The 15,372-nt window shown below is 43.6% G+C and overlaps 1 protein-coding gene across 1 annotated transcript in view; it reads right to left on the reverse strand.

Moving 5' to 3' along the window:
• Positions 1–6,723: 6,723 nt before the first annotated feature.
• Positions 6,724–15,372, reverse strand: part of LOC126199140 (lachesin-like) — a 127,901-nt gene continuing 119,252 nt past the window's right edge. Inside the window, exon 4 of the mRNA XM_049935897.1 lies at positions 6,724–6,860. Coding sequence (XP_049791854.1) covers positions 6,724–6,860 — 137 coding nt within the window. The remainder of the gene's footprint in view (positions 6,861–15,372) is intronic.

The raw sequence follows: 15,372 nt of genomic DNA on the forward strand, positions 1-15,372 counted from the left end.
TCTGCCTGAAACTCTGTACAACCTCTGGTTTAGTCAGTTTATCCAGGTCCCATCTCCTTAAATTCCCACCTTTTTGCAGTTTCTTCAGTTTCAGTCTACAGTTCATAACCAATAGATTGTGGTCAGAGTCCACATCTGCCCCTGGAAATGTCTTACAATTTTAAACGTGGTTCCTAAATCTCTGTCTTACCATTATATAATCTGATACCTTCTAGTATCTCCAGGATTCTTCCATGTATACAGCCTTCTTTTATGATTCTTGAACCAAGTGTTAGCTATGATTAAGTTATGCTCTGTGCAAAATTCTACCAGACGTCTTCCTCTTTCATTTCTCTCCCTCAATCCATATTCGCCCACTATGTTTCCTTCTCTCCCTTTTCCTACTCTCGAATTCCAGTCACCCATGACTATTAAATTTTCGTCTCCCTTCACTACCTGAATAATTTCTTTCATTTAATCATACATTTCTTCAATTTCTTCATCATCTGCAGATCTAGTTGGCACACAAAATTGTACTACTGTAGTAGGCATGGGCTTCGTGTCTATCCTGGCCACAATAATGCGTTCACTATGCCGTTTGTAGTAGCTTACCCGCACTCCTATTTTTTTATTCACTATTAATCCTACTCCTGCATTTTCCCTATTTGATTTTATATTTATAACCCTGTATTCACCTGACCAAAAGTCTTGTTCCTCCTGCCACCGTTCACTAATTCCCACTATATCTAACTTCAACCTATCCATTTTTTAAATTTTCTAACCTACCTGCCCGATTAAGGGCTCTGACATTCCACGCTCCGATCCGTAGAACGCCAGTTTTCTTTCTCCTGATAACGTCCTCTTGAGTAGTCCCCGCCCGGAGATCCGAATGGGGGACTATTTTACCTCCGGAATATTTTACCCATGAGGACGCCATCATCATTTAACCATGCATGCCTTTGGGAAAACCTGCGGCTGTAGTTTCCCCTTGCTTTCAGCCGTTCACAGTACCAGCACAGCAAGGCCGTTTTGGTTAATGTTGCAAAGTCAGGTCAGTCAATCATCCAGACTGTTGCCCCTGCGACTACTGAAAAGGCTGCTGCCCCTCTTCAGGAACCACACGTTTGTCTGGCCTCTCAACAGATACCCCTCCGTTGTGGTTGCACCTACGGTACGGCCATCTGTATCGCTGAGGCACGCAAGCCTCCCCACCAACGGCAAGGTCCATGGTTCATGGGGGTAGTGAGCTTCTATGACAGAATGTGAACGTCTCTTGACATCGGCTCCTAGGAGCAGCTGCCACGTTACTTACATTTTCTTTTCTTCTTTTCCGTTTTCTTTATTTTACTTCTCTACGAGGGATAGGTTAAAAGTTCAGGACCTAGTACCTTGTCCTTGAAAAATTTTTAATAATGGTAAATGTTGCATAATAACGTAAATTATTTAATAATCGTAATGGCTTTCTTTCAACCAATTTGCCGGCCCCGGTGGCCGTGCGGTTCTAGGCGCTTCAGTCCGGAACCGCATGACTGCTACGGTCGCAGGTTCGAATCCTGCCTCGGGCATGGATGTGTGTGATGTGCTTAGGTTAGTTAGGTTTAAGTAGTTCTAAGTTCTAGGGGACTGATGACCTAAGATGGTAAGTCCCATAGTGCTCAGAGCCATTTGAACCATTTTTCAACCAATTTTATAAAATGGTGGTGTTATGAGTGTTTACTTGAAAACGCTGAAGCTAAGTACCATATCGTCATGAAATTCTTCATTTTCGACATTTTATCTGCAACGGGAAACCTCTAGAATGAATGGGTGACGTTTATAAAGGTATTTTTATTCTCATCCGTGATAATACAGAATTTGCCTTATTTTTCGTTAAGATGATCTACGTGAAGAACATCCCAGAATTGAAACAATGGACATAAAATCGAGAAAGGGTACAATGTGATACACATAAAGGGTGTCACATATTCCCACAGGACGGACTATCAGTTAAAACTAGAAGAAACGTTCCTACAACTATGTGTCCCGGAACCAACACCTATTGAGATCTCTGTCGTTTTACTTGTAACGACTAATGTGTAGTGTTTGGTGGTGCAGGCCATCACAAGAGATGGCACAGCAAACCACCACAATGCCGAAGTATGGGCAGATACAAATCGTGGCGCTGAGTCATCGGGATTGTTTCTGAATTAGTGTGTGGTTTATGCACGACAAGCCATACTATTTTCTACCAACGCGTGACATTACGTCGCCGCAACGTTTAATTGACGATGGATCGCTTGAGGAGGTCCTGTAGCATGGCCTCGCTGTTGACAGGTTGGGAATCCGTTGGGCTTAATGGTGTGGGGATGTAAATGTAAATGTCGTGTGACTAGAGGCCCCCCTCGGGTAGACCGTTCGCCGTGTGCAAGTCTTTCGATTTGTCGCCACGTCGGTGACTTGCGCGTCGATGGGGATGAAATGATGATGATTAGGACAACACAACACCCAGTCCCTGAGTTGAGAAAATCTCTGACCCAGCCGGGAATCGAACCCGGGCGCTTAGGATTGACATTCTGTCGCGCGGACCACTTTTTGTTTTGTTTACCTAATTTTGTTCTATCTTGTTCGTTGTATTTGTTCGTGGTGGACGTCCAATGACACCTGTTCAGGTTGTTCGTTGATTGTTCACTCAGTTTTTTTATTACAGAGGCTAGCGAGACCCTCTGACCGAACACGCTGAGCTACCGTGCCGGCACCACTCAGCTACTAGGGGCGGACGGTGTGGAGGTATTTAAACGCTTTGGTGCATGCTCAACGCATCGACTATTTGCATAGTTTACAGGAGCTTGGGACCAAAGCATGTCACTTGGAGACAGGAGTGTTTGAATGCTTTATTCACTGCGAAGAGGGCTGAATGATGTGTCAGTGACATGCGTCATTGCCTACAGTCTCTGCTTCTACGTAACAGACGGATGGGAATGAGGGGACAGATCTCCAATATCTCAGTAGGTGAAACTTCCTGGCAGATTAAAACTGTGTGCCCGACCGAGACTCGAACTCGGGACCTTTGCCTTTCGCGGGCAAGTGCTCTACCATCTGAGCTGCCGAAGCACGACTCACGCCCGGTACTCACAGCTTTACTTCCGCCAGTACCTCGTCTCCTACCTTCCAAACTTTACAGAAGCTCTCCTGCGAACCTTGCAGAACTAGCACTCCTGAAAGAAAGGATATAGCGGAGACATGGCTTAGCCACAGCCTGGGGGATGTTTCCAGAATGAGATTTTCACTCTGCAGCGGAGTGTGCGCTGATATGAAACTTCCTGGCAGATTAAAACTGTGTGCCCAACGGAGACTCGAACTCGGGACCTTTGCCTTTCGCGTGCAAGTGCTCTACCATCTGAGCTACCGAAGCACGACTCACGCCCGGTACTCACAGCTTTACTTCTGCCAGTATCTCGTCTAATACCTTCCAAACTTTACAGAAGCTCTCCTGCGAACCTTGCAGAACTAGCACTCCTGAAAGAAAGGATATAGCGGAGACATGGCTTAGCCACAGCCTGGGGATCTTTCCAGAATGTGATTTTCACTCTGCAGCGGAGTGTGCGCTGATATGAAACTTCCTGGCAGATTAAAACTGTGTGCCCGACCGAGACTCGAACTCGGGACCTTTGCCTTTCGCAGGCAAGTGCTCTACCATCTGAGCTACCGAAGCATGACTCACGCCCGGTACTCACAGCTTTACTTCTGCCAATATCTCGTCTCCTACCTTCGAAACTTTACAGAAGCTCTCCTGCGAACCTTGCAGAACTAGCACTCCTGAAAGAAAGGATATAGCGGAGACATGGCTTAGCCACAGCCTGGGGGATGTTTCCAGAATGAGATTTTCACTCTGCAGCGGAGTGTGCGCTGATATGAAACTTCCTGGCAGATTAAAACTGTGTGCCCGACCGAGACTCGAACTCGGGACCTTTGCCTTACATACCAACTGGTCAAAAAGTGATCAGTTGGTATCGTTGAAAGCCCATGGTTTAAAAAAGCACTTCATACCAAGAAGCGGCAGACACCAACCTTCAGACCGCTTCAAATGGTTCAAATGGCTCTGAGCACTATGGGACTTAACTTCTGAGGTCGTCAGTCCCCTAGAACTTAGAACTACTTACACCTAACTAACCTAAGGACATCACATACATCCATGCCCGAAGCAGGATTCGAACCTGCGACCGTAGCGGTGGCGCTGTTCCAGACTGTAGCGCCTAGAACCGCTTGTCCACCCCTGCCGGCTTAGACCGCTTCGCTGACTGCTAGTCAACACGCTCATGTGTGTGGCATTACCACACACTTAGTGGGGAAAGTCACAAACATTATCGCGAGCATGCAAATAGCATGGGAATGATTGAGGCCTCTGTTACACAATACATCCATACAAGCTATAACATAGTTCAGCATAAAACACCATTAAAGCTGACAAGCGAAGTTCTCCATCTGACCCACCCTCAGATTTATTGGTGAAATGGCTCAGTTAATAGTCAGTAAAAAACTGGACGCAGATCAAACATGAAAAAGGGAAGAAGGGGTACTGAACTCAGAAAAAAGATGCAAAATAGTGAACCGCCCAAGCTCAAGATGTGCGTTCAAATCTCCCTCGTGCTCCTTTTCTTTTCACAAAATTATGAACTTTCCGTCCAGTCTTTGATATGTCTGTTCTCCTTCTGTAGTGTTGGTAGTTGTCATACTCTACGTTGGTTATAGAATATGAGTCACAGGTAAATGTCGTGAATAGCCACAGCAGGCTAGATGCCGCATAGACCTCTCACAGAAAAGAAAACAATGAATAAACTGGTGTGACGTATATTACAACAAACGAATTCAAGAGAAAAATCTTCCAAAACAGAATGCAAGAGTCATAACATGTGGTACATGTGTAGAACAAATGGGAGGTGCGTATGTCTGGAGATCCATTAGTTACACGTCGCTGTTGACTTTACACCATCACATATACACAAATTTGAATACAGCGAACAGACACATTAATGTCCGGACGAAGATTTCATAATTTTGTGAAAAGAAAAAATTTGGCATAACGGAGATTTGAACACGGACCTTACCCTCCGCACTCCAACACCCTAACCACGTGACCATGACGATGTTGCGCACTTTACCTTTTTTTATTTCCTGCTTACTATGCAGATGCGTTAACTACTGCGCCACCTTTTTTTGTGATAATCATTTTTTAAAGACCTCGCCTTTCGCGGGCAAGTGCCCTACTAACAGAGCTATTTTCCTTTTTTCTTGTTAACCACTACGCCATTTTTTCTACACTTTGTTTATGGCAAATTACATTCTTGAAAGTGAAAAAGAAAGATTGACCCCAGCCAGGATTCGATCATGAATTCTTTCAGTTCCTTACCAAACGCACAATCCCGAGACTTTTTGTGTGATTTTTTTTATGATCTTTGAGAAGATTTTCAGCCACCGGCAGGCGGAGGCAAAGGGGGCAGGGTCGAATTCCGAGGCCTGGCCACAATGCCTGTCGCATACCTGTCACTGAGTAGCTCCATTATTCTCACGTATTCTCCTGTTTATTCCTAAATAGGCCTTATATTGTAGAACATAACTGAAGTAGTAATTAAGGCAAAATAAATAACTGATTGGTAGCTTGCACCGTTCACTCTTTCTGTTAAGCTTCTTTTTTCATATTTCAGTACACTTCCTCCTGTTTTCATGCTTGATCTATGTTTAGTTTTTGTCGGGATATGCACTGGTCCCTCTTACCTTTAAGTCTGAGGGGTAGTTTCTCTGGTAACTAGAGCAGACGCAGCAGAATATAATAACCAGCACAGTATTGATAACCGAGCAGTCGAAAAACTGTGATACTATGTCCTTTAAAGACGATCCACATTTGATAGTACATTGTAATGTCTTAAATATACCTGATTGTTGCAAGTGTGTTAGGAGTACATCTTCAGACTCCACATAATTTCGATATCTTCCATATTTTTTTAAGGTCTGCCCCTGTACTTCTCTGTGTAAGACTACTAAATTATTAGCTGCATTTGTTATGGAGTGGCGGGAATCACATATGTGGTTGCTTGAAGTAGACTTGGAATTCCTCAGGCTTTGGTGTTCTTAATGGAAAGAAAAGTTCTGATACAGCTGAAAGCGATTTATTTCTGAAACACGGATTACTACAGCTGCGGCTGCCCTACTACTCGACAGATACCACTCCTTCAGGTCTCTTTCATTTGTCTTCTGGCGGCCGAGTGCTCACCATTCCAGCCACACCATTAAAAACCTTTTGCGCCATCGAGTGCCGACGCAGATGCTCCCTGTGGTTAGTCAGACCAGTTGAGCGCGAAGTTTTAAGAGCAGGGCCAAGAGCTATTACCAAAAATGCGATTATAGCGATGGGCGAATGTAGTAAATTGGATGGAGGAAGTTTGAGACACATCTACACAAACTGATAAATTCAGCAGTAAGAAGTGAACAATGACATATAATTTTGGAGTGTGTATGCGCCACCTACATATAAATACTAGGCACACTGCAACAAACTACATATACCGTGTGTTCAACATCGCCTAGCGCTGTTGCAGGGTGATCGAAATAGAACTGTCCCAGAAAATATTTCATGCACCTTAAGGTAGACCACCTCACTTACATCATCCGCCTCCGGTGCGGACGACGTAAGTTGGGTTGCCTACCTTGAGGTGCACAACGTATTTGGCGGGGCGGTAGGTCGGTGGGTTTATGGAGCTCGCCTTGCAGTTACTCACACTCGACGTCGACCGTGATCCTCTTGCTGACAGAGGGCGGCACGCCGTTGGTGGCGATGCAGAGGTAGGCCCCCATCTCGGTCCTCGAGATGCGCGACAGGCTCAGCTGCTCGCCGTCCAGCACGTTCACTGCAAGACACGCCGTACTGCCGGTAGTTCTATTCTGCCTCGTCTCCACGCCTTATGAGTATAGTTGCAAACCAAATACAATTATGAAGGATTATTACAGGCAAAATTATGTGTAACGCCACAATTCGAGAGCAGTATATGCCCTCTACGGGTAGTGCTTTCTAACTGAACTATACTAACTCGTTTCAAGGACGGTCTTCAAGCCACAGCACATCATTCTTCAGGGACCCCCTGACAGCCAAGCAGGAATATATATAGAGGGTGGTCTAGTGATAGTGACCAGGCCAAATATCTCACGAAATATGCGTCAAGTCAAAAAACTACAACGAAACTCATTTAGCTTGAGGGGGGAAACCAGATGGCGCTATGGTTGGCCCGCTAGATGGCGCTGCCATAGGTCAAACGGATATCAACTGCGTTTTTTAAATAAGAACCCCCATTTTTTATTACATATTGGTGTAGCACGTAAAGAAATATGAATGTTTTAGTTGGACCACTTTTATCGCTTTGTGACAGATGGCGCTGTAATAGTCACAAACGTACAAGTACGTGGTATCACGTAACATTCCGTCACTGCGGACGGTATTTGCTTGGTGATACATTACCCGTGTTAACATGGACGTTTACCAATTGCGGAAAGGGTCGATATCGTGTTGATGTATGGCTATTGTGATCAAAATGCCCAACGGGCGTGTGGTATGTATGCTGCTCGGTATCCTGGACGACATCATCCAAGTCTCCGGACCATTCGCCGGATAGTTACGTTATTTAAGGAAACAGTAAGTGTTCAGCCACTTGTAAACGTCAACCACGACCTGCAACAAATGATTATGCCCAAGAAGGTGTTTTAGCTGCTGTCGCGGCTAATCCGCACATCAGTAGCAGACAAATTGCGCGAGAATCGGGAATCTCAAAAACGTCGGTGTTGAGAATGGTACATCCACATCGACTGCACCTGTAGCATATTTCTCTGCACCAGGAATTGCATGGCGACGACTTTGAACGTCGTGTACATTTCTGCCACTGGGCACAAGAGAAATTACGGGACGATGATAGATTTTTTTGCACACGCTCTATTTAGCGGCGAAGAGTCATTCACCAACAGCGGTAACGTAAACCGGCATAATATGCGCTACTGGGCAACGGAAAATCCACAATGGCTGCGACAAGTGCAACATCAGCGACCTTAGCGGGTTAATGTATGGTGCGGCATTATGAGAGGAAGGATAATTGGCCCCCATTTTATCGATGGCAATCTAAATGGTGCAATGTATGCTGATTTCCTACGTAATGTTCTACCGATGTTGCTACAAGATGTTTTACTGCATGACAGAATGGCGATGTGCTTCCATCATGATGGATGTCCGCCACATAGTTCGCGTGGGTTGAAGCGGTATTGAATAGCGTATTTCATGACAGGTGGAATGCTTGTCGAAGCACCATACCATGTCCCGCACGTTCACCGGATCTGACGTCCCCGGATTTCTTTCCGTGGGGAAAATTGAAGGATATTTGCTATCGTGATCCACCGACAACGCCTGACGACATGCGTCAGCGCATTGTCAATGCATGTGCGAACATTACGGAAGGCGAACTACTCGCTGTTGAGAGGAATGTCGTTACACGTATTGCCAAATGCATTGAGGTTGACGGACATGATTTTGAGCATTTATTGCATTAATGTGGTATTTACAGGTAATCACGCTGTAACAGCATACGTTCTCAGAAATGATAAGTTGACAAAGGTACATGTATCACATTGGAACAACCGAAATAAAATGTTCAAACGTACCAGCGTTCTGTATTTTAATTTAAAAAACCTACCTGTTACGAACTGTTCGTCTAAAATTGTGAGCCATATGTTTGTGACTATTACAGCGCCATCTATCACAAAGCGAAAAAAGTGATCCAACTAAAACATTCATATTTCTTTACATACTACAGGAATATGTAATAAAAATGGGGGTTCCTATTTTAAAAAACGCAGTTGATATCCGTTTGGCCTATGGTAGCGCCATCTAGCGGGCCAACCATAGCGCCATCTGGTTTCCCCCTTCAAGCTAGACAAGTTTCGTTCTTTGCAGTTTTTTCGTTTGGCGCTTATTCCGTGAGATAGTTGGCCCAGTCACGATCAATGGACCACCCTGTATATAGGGTGTCTCACCTAACTCTACCACATCAAATATCTCTGGAACAACAACAGATATTCAAAAATCGGTTTTCACCAGCGAAATTTTAAAACGTAAACAAATACTATTTTCGACATAATCTTGTGTATTTTTAAATGGACACCGCGCATTATCTCGTATGCAATCAATAGAATGAAAAATCACAAAAATAATGGCGTTGGTTGCATCGCAATACGTCAATTACATCCCGAGAAACTGCGAAGCGAAGTTGACGCTTGAAGAAATGAAGCACACAGCTAGCGCACGTCCTGAGACTCAAGCATGCACCTATTGGTGCCAGTAATCGTGATGTCATTGACGTACTACGTCAGTGGAGTGTTATGTATGGTGTGGTATTGTATGACAACACATCATTGGCCCATAGTTCATTGATGGCACTCCTCAAGGGGGACAGTTTAGCCCCTTCTTGAGCTGTACATTACTTGAACCGGTCCACCTCTTACAATGTGTCAAATAATGCGGTATCAGAATGGTGGATGTCTTGTGTATAATGTTTATTGTTGCGAAATGACAACTAGAGATACAATTAGTGGTAACACACTAGGTTTCACGTTTCTAAACCTCATAAGTTCTGAAATATGAGGATTATTCGGAAAGTAAGGAACGATTGGTCACGAAACGGAAAATACAGTGAAAATCTGATGAAGCTTTGCACAGATGCGTTGGGCACTGTGTCTAGGACGCCCGTCGATCGCATCATGTCGCTCTTTCCAGTTTTGAGCTCACAGTGAGAACATAAAGATGGCTAGAAATTAGCATCTCCCGCCAAGGATGAGCACCTGGCGAAAGATTTCGCCTGAAGCTATGCAATCCACATAACATAACTGCCATACGGTTCGTTCTACACGACAATTCTCGGCCGCACACTTCAGGGGCAATGAAGATGCTCCTGCAGCGTTTCGATGGGAAGTGTTTGGTTACCCACAATACAGCCCGTAATTGGCTACCCCTGAGGTTCATCTCTGCTCCAATGAACCGCTGGCTATGATGATAATATTATGACAAAGACAATGTGGGAACTGAAAAGGTGGTACAAAGCTACGACAGATGTCTAAGTCTGAGCGGCGACTGTGTAGAGAAGTAGCTGGAAGGTGTATGTAACCGTTGCAAATAAAAAAGTTTTGATTTTTACTGTGGTTTCCATTTCGCGAGCTATCGTTCGTTACTTTCCGAATAGCCCTTGTATGTGGCTTGTAATGGATAGCAACGGCGTCAAAGTTTCCTGCCGTTAACATACCAATAACACCACAGCACGTTCTACCTTCAGTGTACAAGTCTCTCCTAATCTGGTCTGCTGAACTGCTCTCATACTGTAACGTAATTCACATACGTTGCCACATTAAAACCTGTTTCCTTGTGGCTTGTCACATTTACCGTCATCTAGTCGATATGCCAGCCTTCAGTATTGAAAAAAAACTAGATATTATTTCAATTTATGGCGAATGTCACAGAAATGTAACCGCAGCTGTGACACTGTATGCTGAACGACACCCCATAGTCAGCATCTGCAAGACACTCACGGAAACAGGAATCTGGGCTTCCATAAAACGTCAACGTACAACGCCAGCGACTGGAAATGGAAACGAAATTGCTGTTCTGGCTGCTGTAGCGCACAAACCTCAGGTGAGTGTAAGAGAAATTGCACGAGGTTTAGGAATTGGCCACAATAGTGTGTGCAGAATCTTGCAACGGCATCAGTTTCATCTGTTCCAAATCTCACTCCACCTAGAACTGTAAGGGAATGACTTCGAATCCCGCATTGCATTCTGTCGTTTTGCACTTCAGCAGTTGCAAGGTAATCCAGTATTCCTAAGCAATACGTTGTTTACGGACGACGCTTCATTTACAAATCATAGTAATGTGAATCTGCGGAACATGCATTACCGGTCCGTGCAAAATCCCCACTGGATTCGCCCAGTTGCTCACGAACGACAGTGGGGTGTCAGTGTTTGGTGAGGTATCATTGCTAACTGTATTATTGGTCCCTATTTTTACCGTGGAAGATTGGATGGACAGCGATAAGCATCACTTCTTCGACACACACAAGCGCTCCTCATGGAGGATCTAGGATTGGAAACTCGTCTATCAATGTGGTTCCAACATGATGAATGTCCCGCACACAATGCAAAAGTTGCCAGAGACGTTCTAGATGCGACATTTCCAAATAGGTGGATGGGGCGGGGAGGTACTGTGCGATGGCCGGCACGGTCCCCCGACTTGAGTCCATTAGACTCCTTTCTCTGGGGCGCAGCGAGAGACAGTGTGTATCAAGAACCAGCAACGAAAGTAGGGGATATGCAACATCGTATTACATCACCGTGTGCGGCAATATCTGTAGAAACTCTACAATCTGTGGAACACTCTTTCATTACCTGTCTGCAAATGTGTACTGTTGAAAACGGAGGGCACTTCGAACATATGTTGACGTGACACAGTTTCATTGGTCAAGATGTGGGTGTATTTTCTATGCTGGATGTAATGCAGAACAATACAGTTTCTGTGGGCGACAGGACACTAGTAAATGTGCTTAGCAAAGTGAATTCAAGTGTGTTATATCTAATTGTAGCTCTAGTTGTCATTTCACTACAATAAACATCCATTTACAATTTGTGAAACGTAACTTTGCGTTGAACGTCTTACTTGTTTATTTTTGTGGATTGTGCATACCTTCCCACTGTGTGAGCCTCTGGCCCAGGCAGCGTGAGGTGCACGCTTGAGTTTCAGGACATGCGCTAGCTGTGTGCTTCATTTATTTAAAGCGTCAACTTCGCTTCGCAATTTCTCGGGATGTATTTGACGCATTGCGATGCAACCAACGCCATTATTTTTGTGATTTTTCATGATGTTGATGGCATAGGAGATAATAGGGGATGTCTATTTAAAAATACACAAGTTTGTGTTGAAAATAGTATTTGCTTACTTTTTAAAATTTCGCATAGTATTTCGTTTCCTAGGCCCCTGCCATACGTTCATGCTGGTGAAAACTGTTTTTGAATATTGTTGTTACAGAGATATATGAGGTGGCAGTAGTTCTGTAAATTGATTTTACTGTAGATGTATAACTCAACTGTCTCATCCTTTCGTATGTTACTATGTATAAATCACGCAATGTGTTTAATGAGTGGAGTAGTATAATGAACTCTCTACCTTATGAAAATTATCTGCTGGACAGAATTATCAGCTGAGCTACCCCAGAACGTCAAACGACTCGGAAGACACCTTATGTCGGTCACTGTCTTTTACGTACTTTCACGTTTAGATGTTGCTATCGTATTTATTGTCTCTCATGTACACTAGATAACAGGGAATGGCCTTCAGCTATTATGGAAGTATTATGCAATTTTAATTGTATCGCACCCCTTCAGGTTACAACTCCATTTTTAAAAGATTAAATCTGCTTCTTAGTAGTTCACTTGCTTCCGTTTCCATTTTCACTTAAATAACGCACACTACGTTTAGTGAAAAATGCACACGGGAAACGATACACGCGGCTGAAAGGCAGCGTTTCATCACAAAATGGGCACAGTCGAATACACAAATGATTTGCATTATAGAGCTGTTGGTGACTACTGACTTCGAGAATGCAATATGTAACGAAGATCTGACTTCAGTGTCCCTTCAGAGCATCTAAAAGCAGCCTCGTGTTTTTCTTAGACAATCTCTCCTTGTGTTGCACATGCAGTGTCGAATACATCCAGATGATGGTGGACATATGGTAATGATTTACACAGAACAGTTTATTAACGTTTGTATCACACATGCTTCTACAAGTTAGCTATTACAGGTGCAAACAAAGCGCGAAAAACTAGCAAACCATCCTTAAAAACATAGGCCTGAATACAAATGATTTAGGTATGAGGATAGTAACTGTTCTGGAAAGAACAGCTACCATTGGTGACCGCGCAGCTTCTCTAGACGGGTGTTGTTGATATACCTCGATGGGAACAGCTTAAAATGTGTGCCCCGACTAGGACTCGAACCCGGGATATTCTGCTTACATGGCAGAGTAGTTTTGTTATGGTGAGTGATGGTGAGTAAGTAAGCTGTTGTACGTTCAGTAATGTGAGCTGCCCTCACTCGTCAGCCTGTTCTGACATTCTTGGAGTTCCACTTCCCTGCTCAGCTGCCTTAACGCATGCAGCGGTGGTTTACTACCACTGATGTAAAACAGTCGTTTATGAATATTTTGCCCATAAGGGACGCCATTATGAGGGCTGCGACTGTTGATGAATACAGATAAACCTGTTTGTTTTGCCACTACACATTTCGACGGTTCGCACCATCAACTTCAGATGGAAAACTGTTTATTTACTTGGCTGGTATTGGTGAAGAGTACAGACGTCCTTTCGCAGTCGCAGCCCAAGGGCAGGATAGATTATTTGCTAATAATAAAATTGTTTATTTGGAAAAGGGACTTTAGATTTAAAAACAATGAATTTCGGACAGCGAACTGTATTAACAGGGACGGTAGTGTTGTAAAAGGTCTGCACACTGTTGCCTGATGTATGTCCTCTGCACTGCAGTGACAGTGTAAACGTAAAGTGCAGTGGAAAAGGCCGGCCGGGGTGGCCGAGCGGTTCTAGGCGCTACAGTGTGGAACCGCGCGACCGCTACGGTCGCAGGTTCGAATCCCGCCTCGGGCATGGTTGTGTGTGCTGTCCTTAGGTTAGTTAGGTTTAAGTAGTTCTAAGTTCTAGGGGACTGATGACCTCAGGTGTTAAGTCCCATAGTGCTCAGAGCCATTTTTTTGCAGTGGAAAGGACATCCATCAGGCAAACGTATGCAGATCTTTTACAACCCTACCTTCCGTGTAAGTGCACCATTAGGAATTAATGTTTTTTAAAGTCTAGTCTGCCTTTTTTAAATAAACAATTTCATCATGACCAAAAGACTCAATATAATCTACACTGTCCTCGGTGTGCGACTGTGAAGAGACGTCTGAACTCTTCACCAACAACAGCCACGTAAATAGACAGTTCTCCACGTGAAGATAGTGGTTTGAACCATCGAAACTCATAGTGGCAAAATAAACAAGTGTCTGACGCAGAAACTGTTTTATTTGTATTTTTTTTCTCTTTAGGAATGGACTTTTTATTTTTATTCATATTTATTACTTTCTAAAGTAGCGTGTGTTCTTGCTTGGTGCTCAAGCTATCTTCATACCGAAATTCTATCAAAATCGGTTAAGTGGTTTAGTCGTGAAAATTTAACATATCTACTTTCACATTTCGCAATATTAGTACAGAAATGTAGCTTAAGACCCATGAAAATATCACAGATAAAATAAAAGATCGGCAGCTCATCTGGTATCGGTATATGATCGAAAAAGAGATGACAAATGGTCAAAGAAGATCTTGATGTACCATCCTCAAGGAATAAGTCGAAACGGAAGACCGAAGGTTGCGTCGTTGAGTAACAGAGATCATGATACAAAGAGGAACAGAAGAAGATTAGGAAGGATGTAACGATGGATACCTGAAGACACACACACACACACACACACACACACACACACACACACACACACACAGAGAGAGAGAGAGAGAGAGAGAGAGAGAGAGAGAGAGAGAGAAAATATAGATTAAAGCGTTGAGGATTGAACAAGCATTGTATCCATTACCTTGAATCGTGTTACGTAGACCATATCAACCAATATAAGTATTTTCACAAATGTGAAAAAGTGCAAAAGTGAAAGAGTAAATAGCTTCTTCAGAGTGTGTATTATTCCTTAATTCATGTATTATTCTTCAGATGAATAAACATTTTGTACTAAAAGCTTTGTAAAGTAGCCTATGTTTTTCCTTAGTGTTCAAGCTTCCTCCATAACAAAATCAAATGGCTCTGAGCACTATGGGACTTAACAATTGAGGTCATCAGTCCCCTAGAACTTAGAACTACTTAAACCTAACTAACGTAATGACATCACACACATCCATAGCCGAGGCAGGATTCGAACCTGCGACCATAGCGGTCGCGCGGTTCCAGACTGAAGCGCCTAGAACTTCTCGGTCACACCGGCCGACCCTCCATAACAGATTTCTTCGAAATAGATTTAGCAATTTACTCTTGAAAACGTAACAGACAGAGATACGTTCGTGTTTATAACGTAGTATATTACTACAGATGAAAGCTATTTGAAATATGTTGTTAATTCTTCAGGCACAGAATTTTATCGTGACTACAGTGCTTAATATTATAGAAGTATTTATTTAACATGTGGACAGTTAAGCCACACTTATCGGTCGTGCACCATCTTGATAACAGATTGAAGTCTCATCGCTGAACGTGTGATACTTGCAAATAAACTGAGCTTTTTTTAAAGT

This window comes from Schistocerca nitens, chromosome 8 (genome assembly GCF_023898315.1).
Source record: "Schistocerca nitens isolate TAMUIC-IGC-003100 chromosome 8, iqSchNite1.1, whole genome shotgun sequence".
Taxonomy (NCBI): Eukaryota; Metazoa; Arthropoda; class Insecta; order Orthoptera; family Acrididae; genus Schistocerca; species Schistocerca nitens.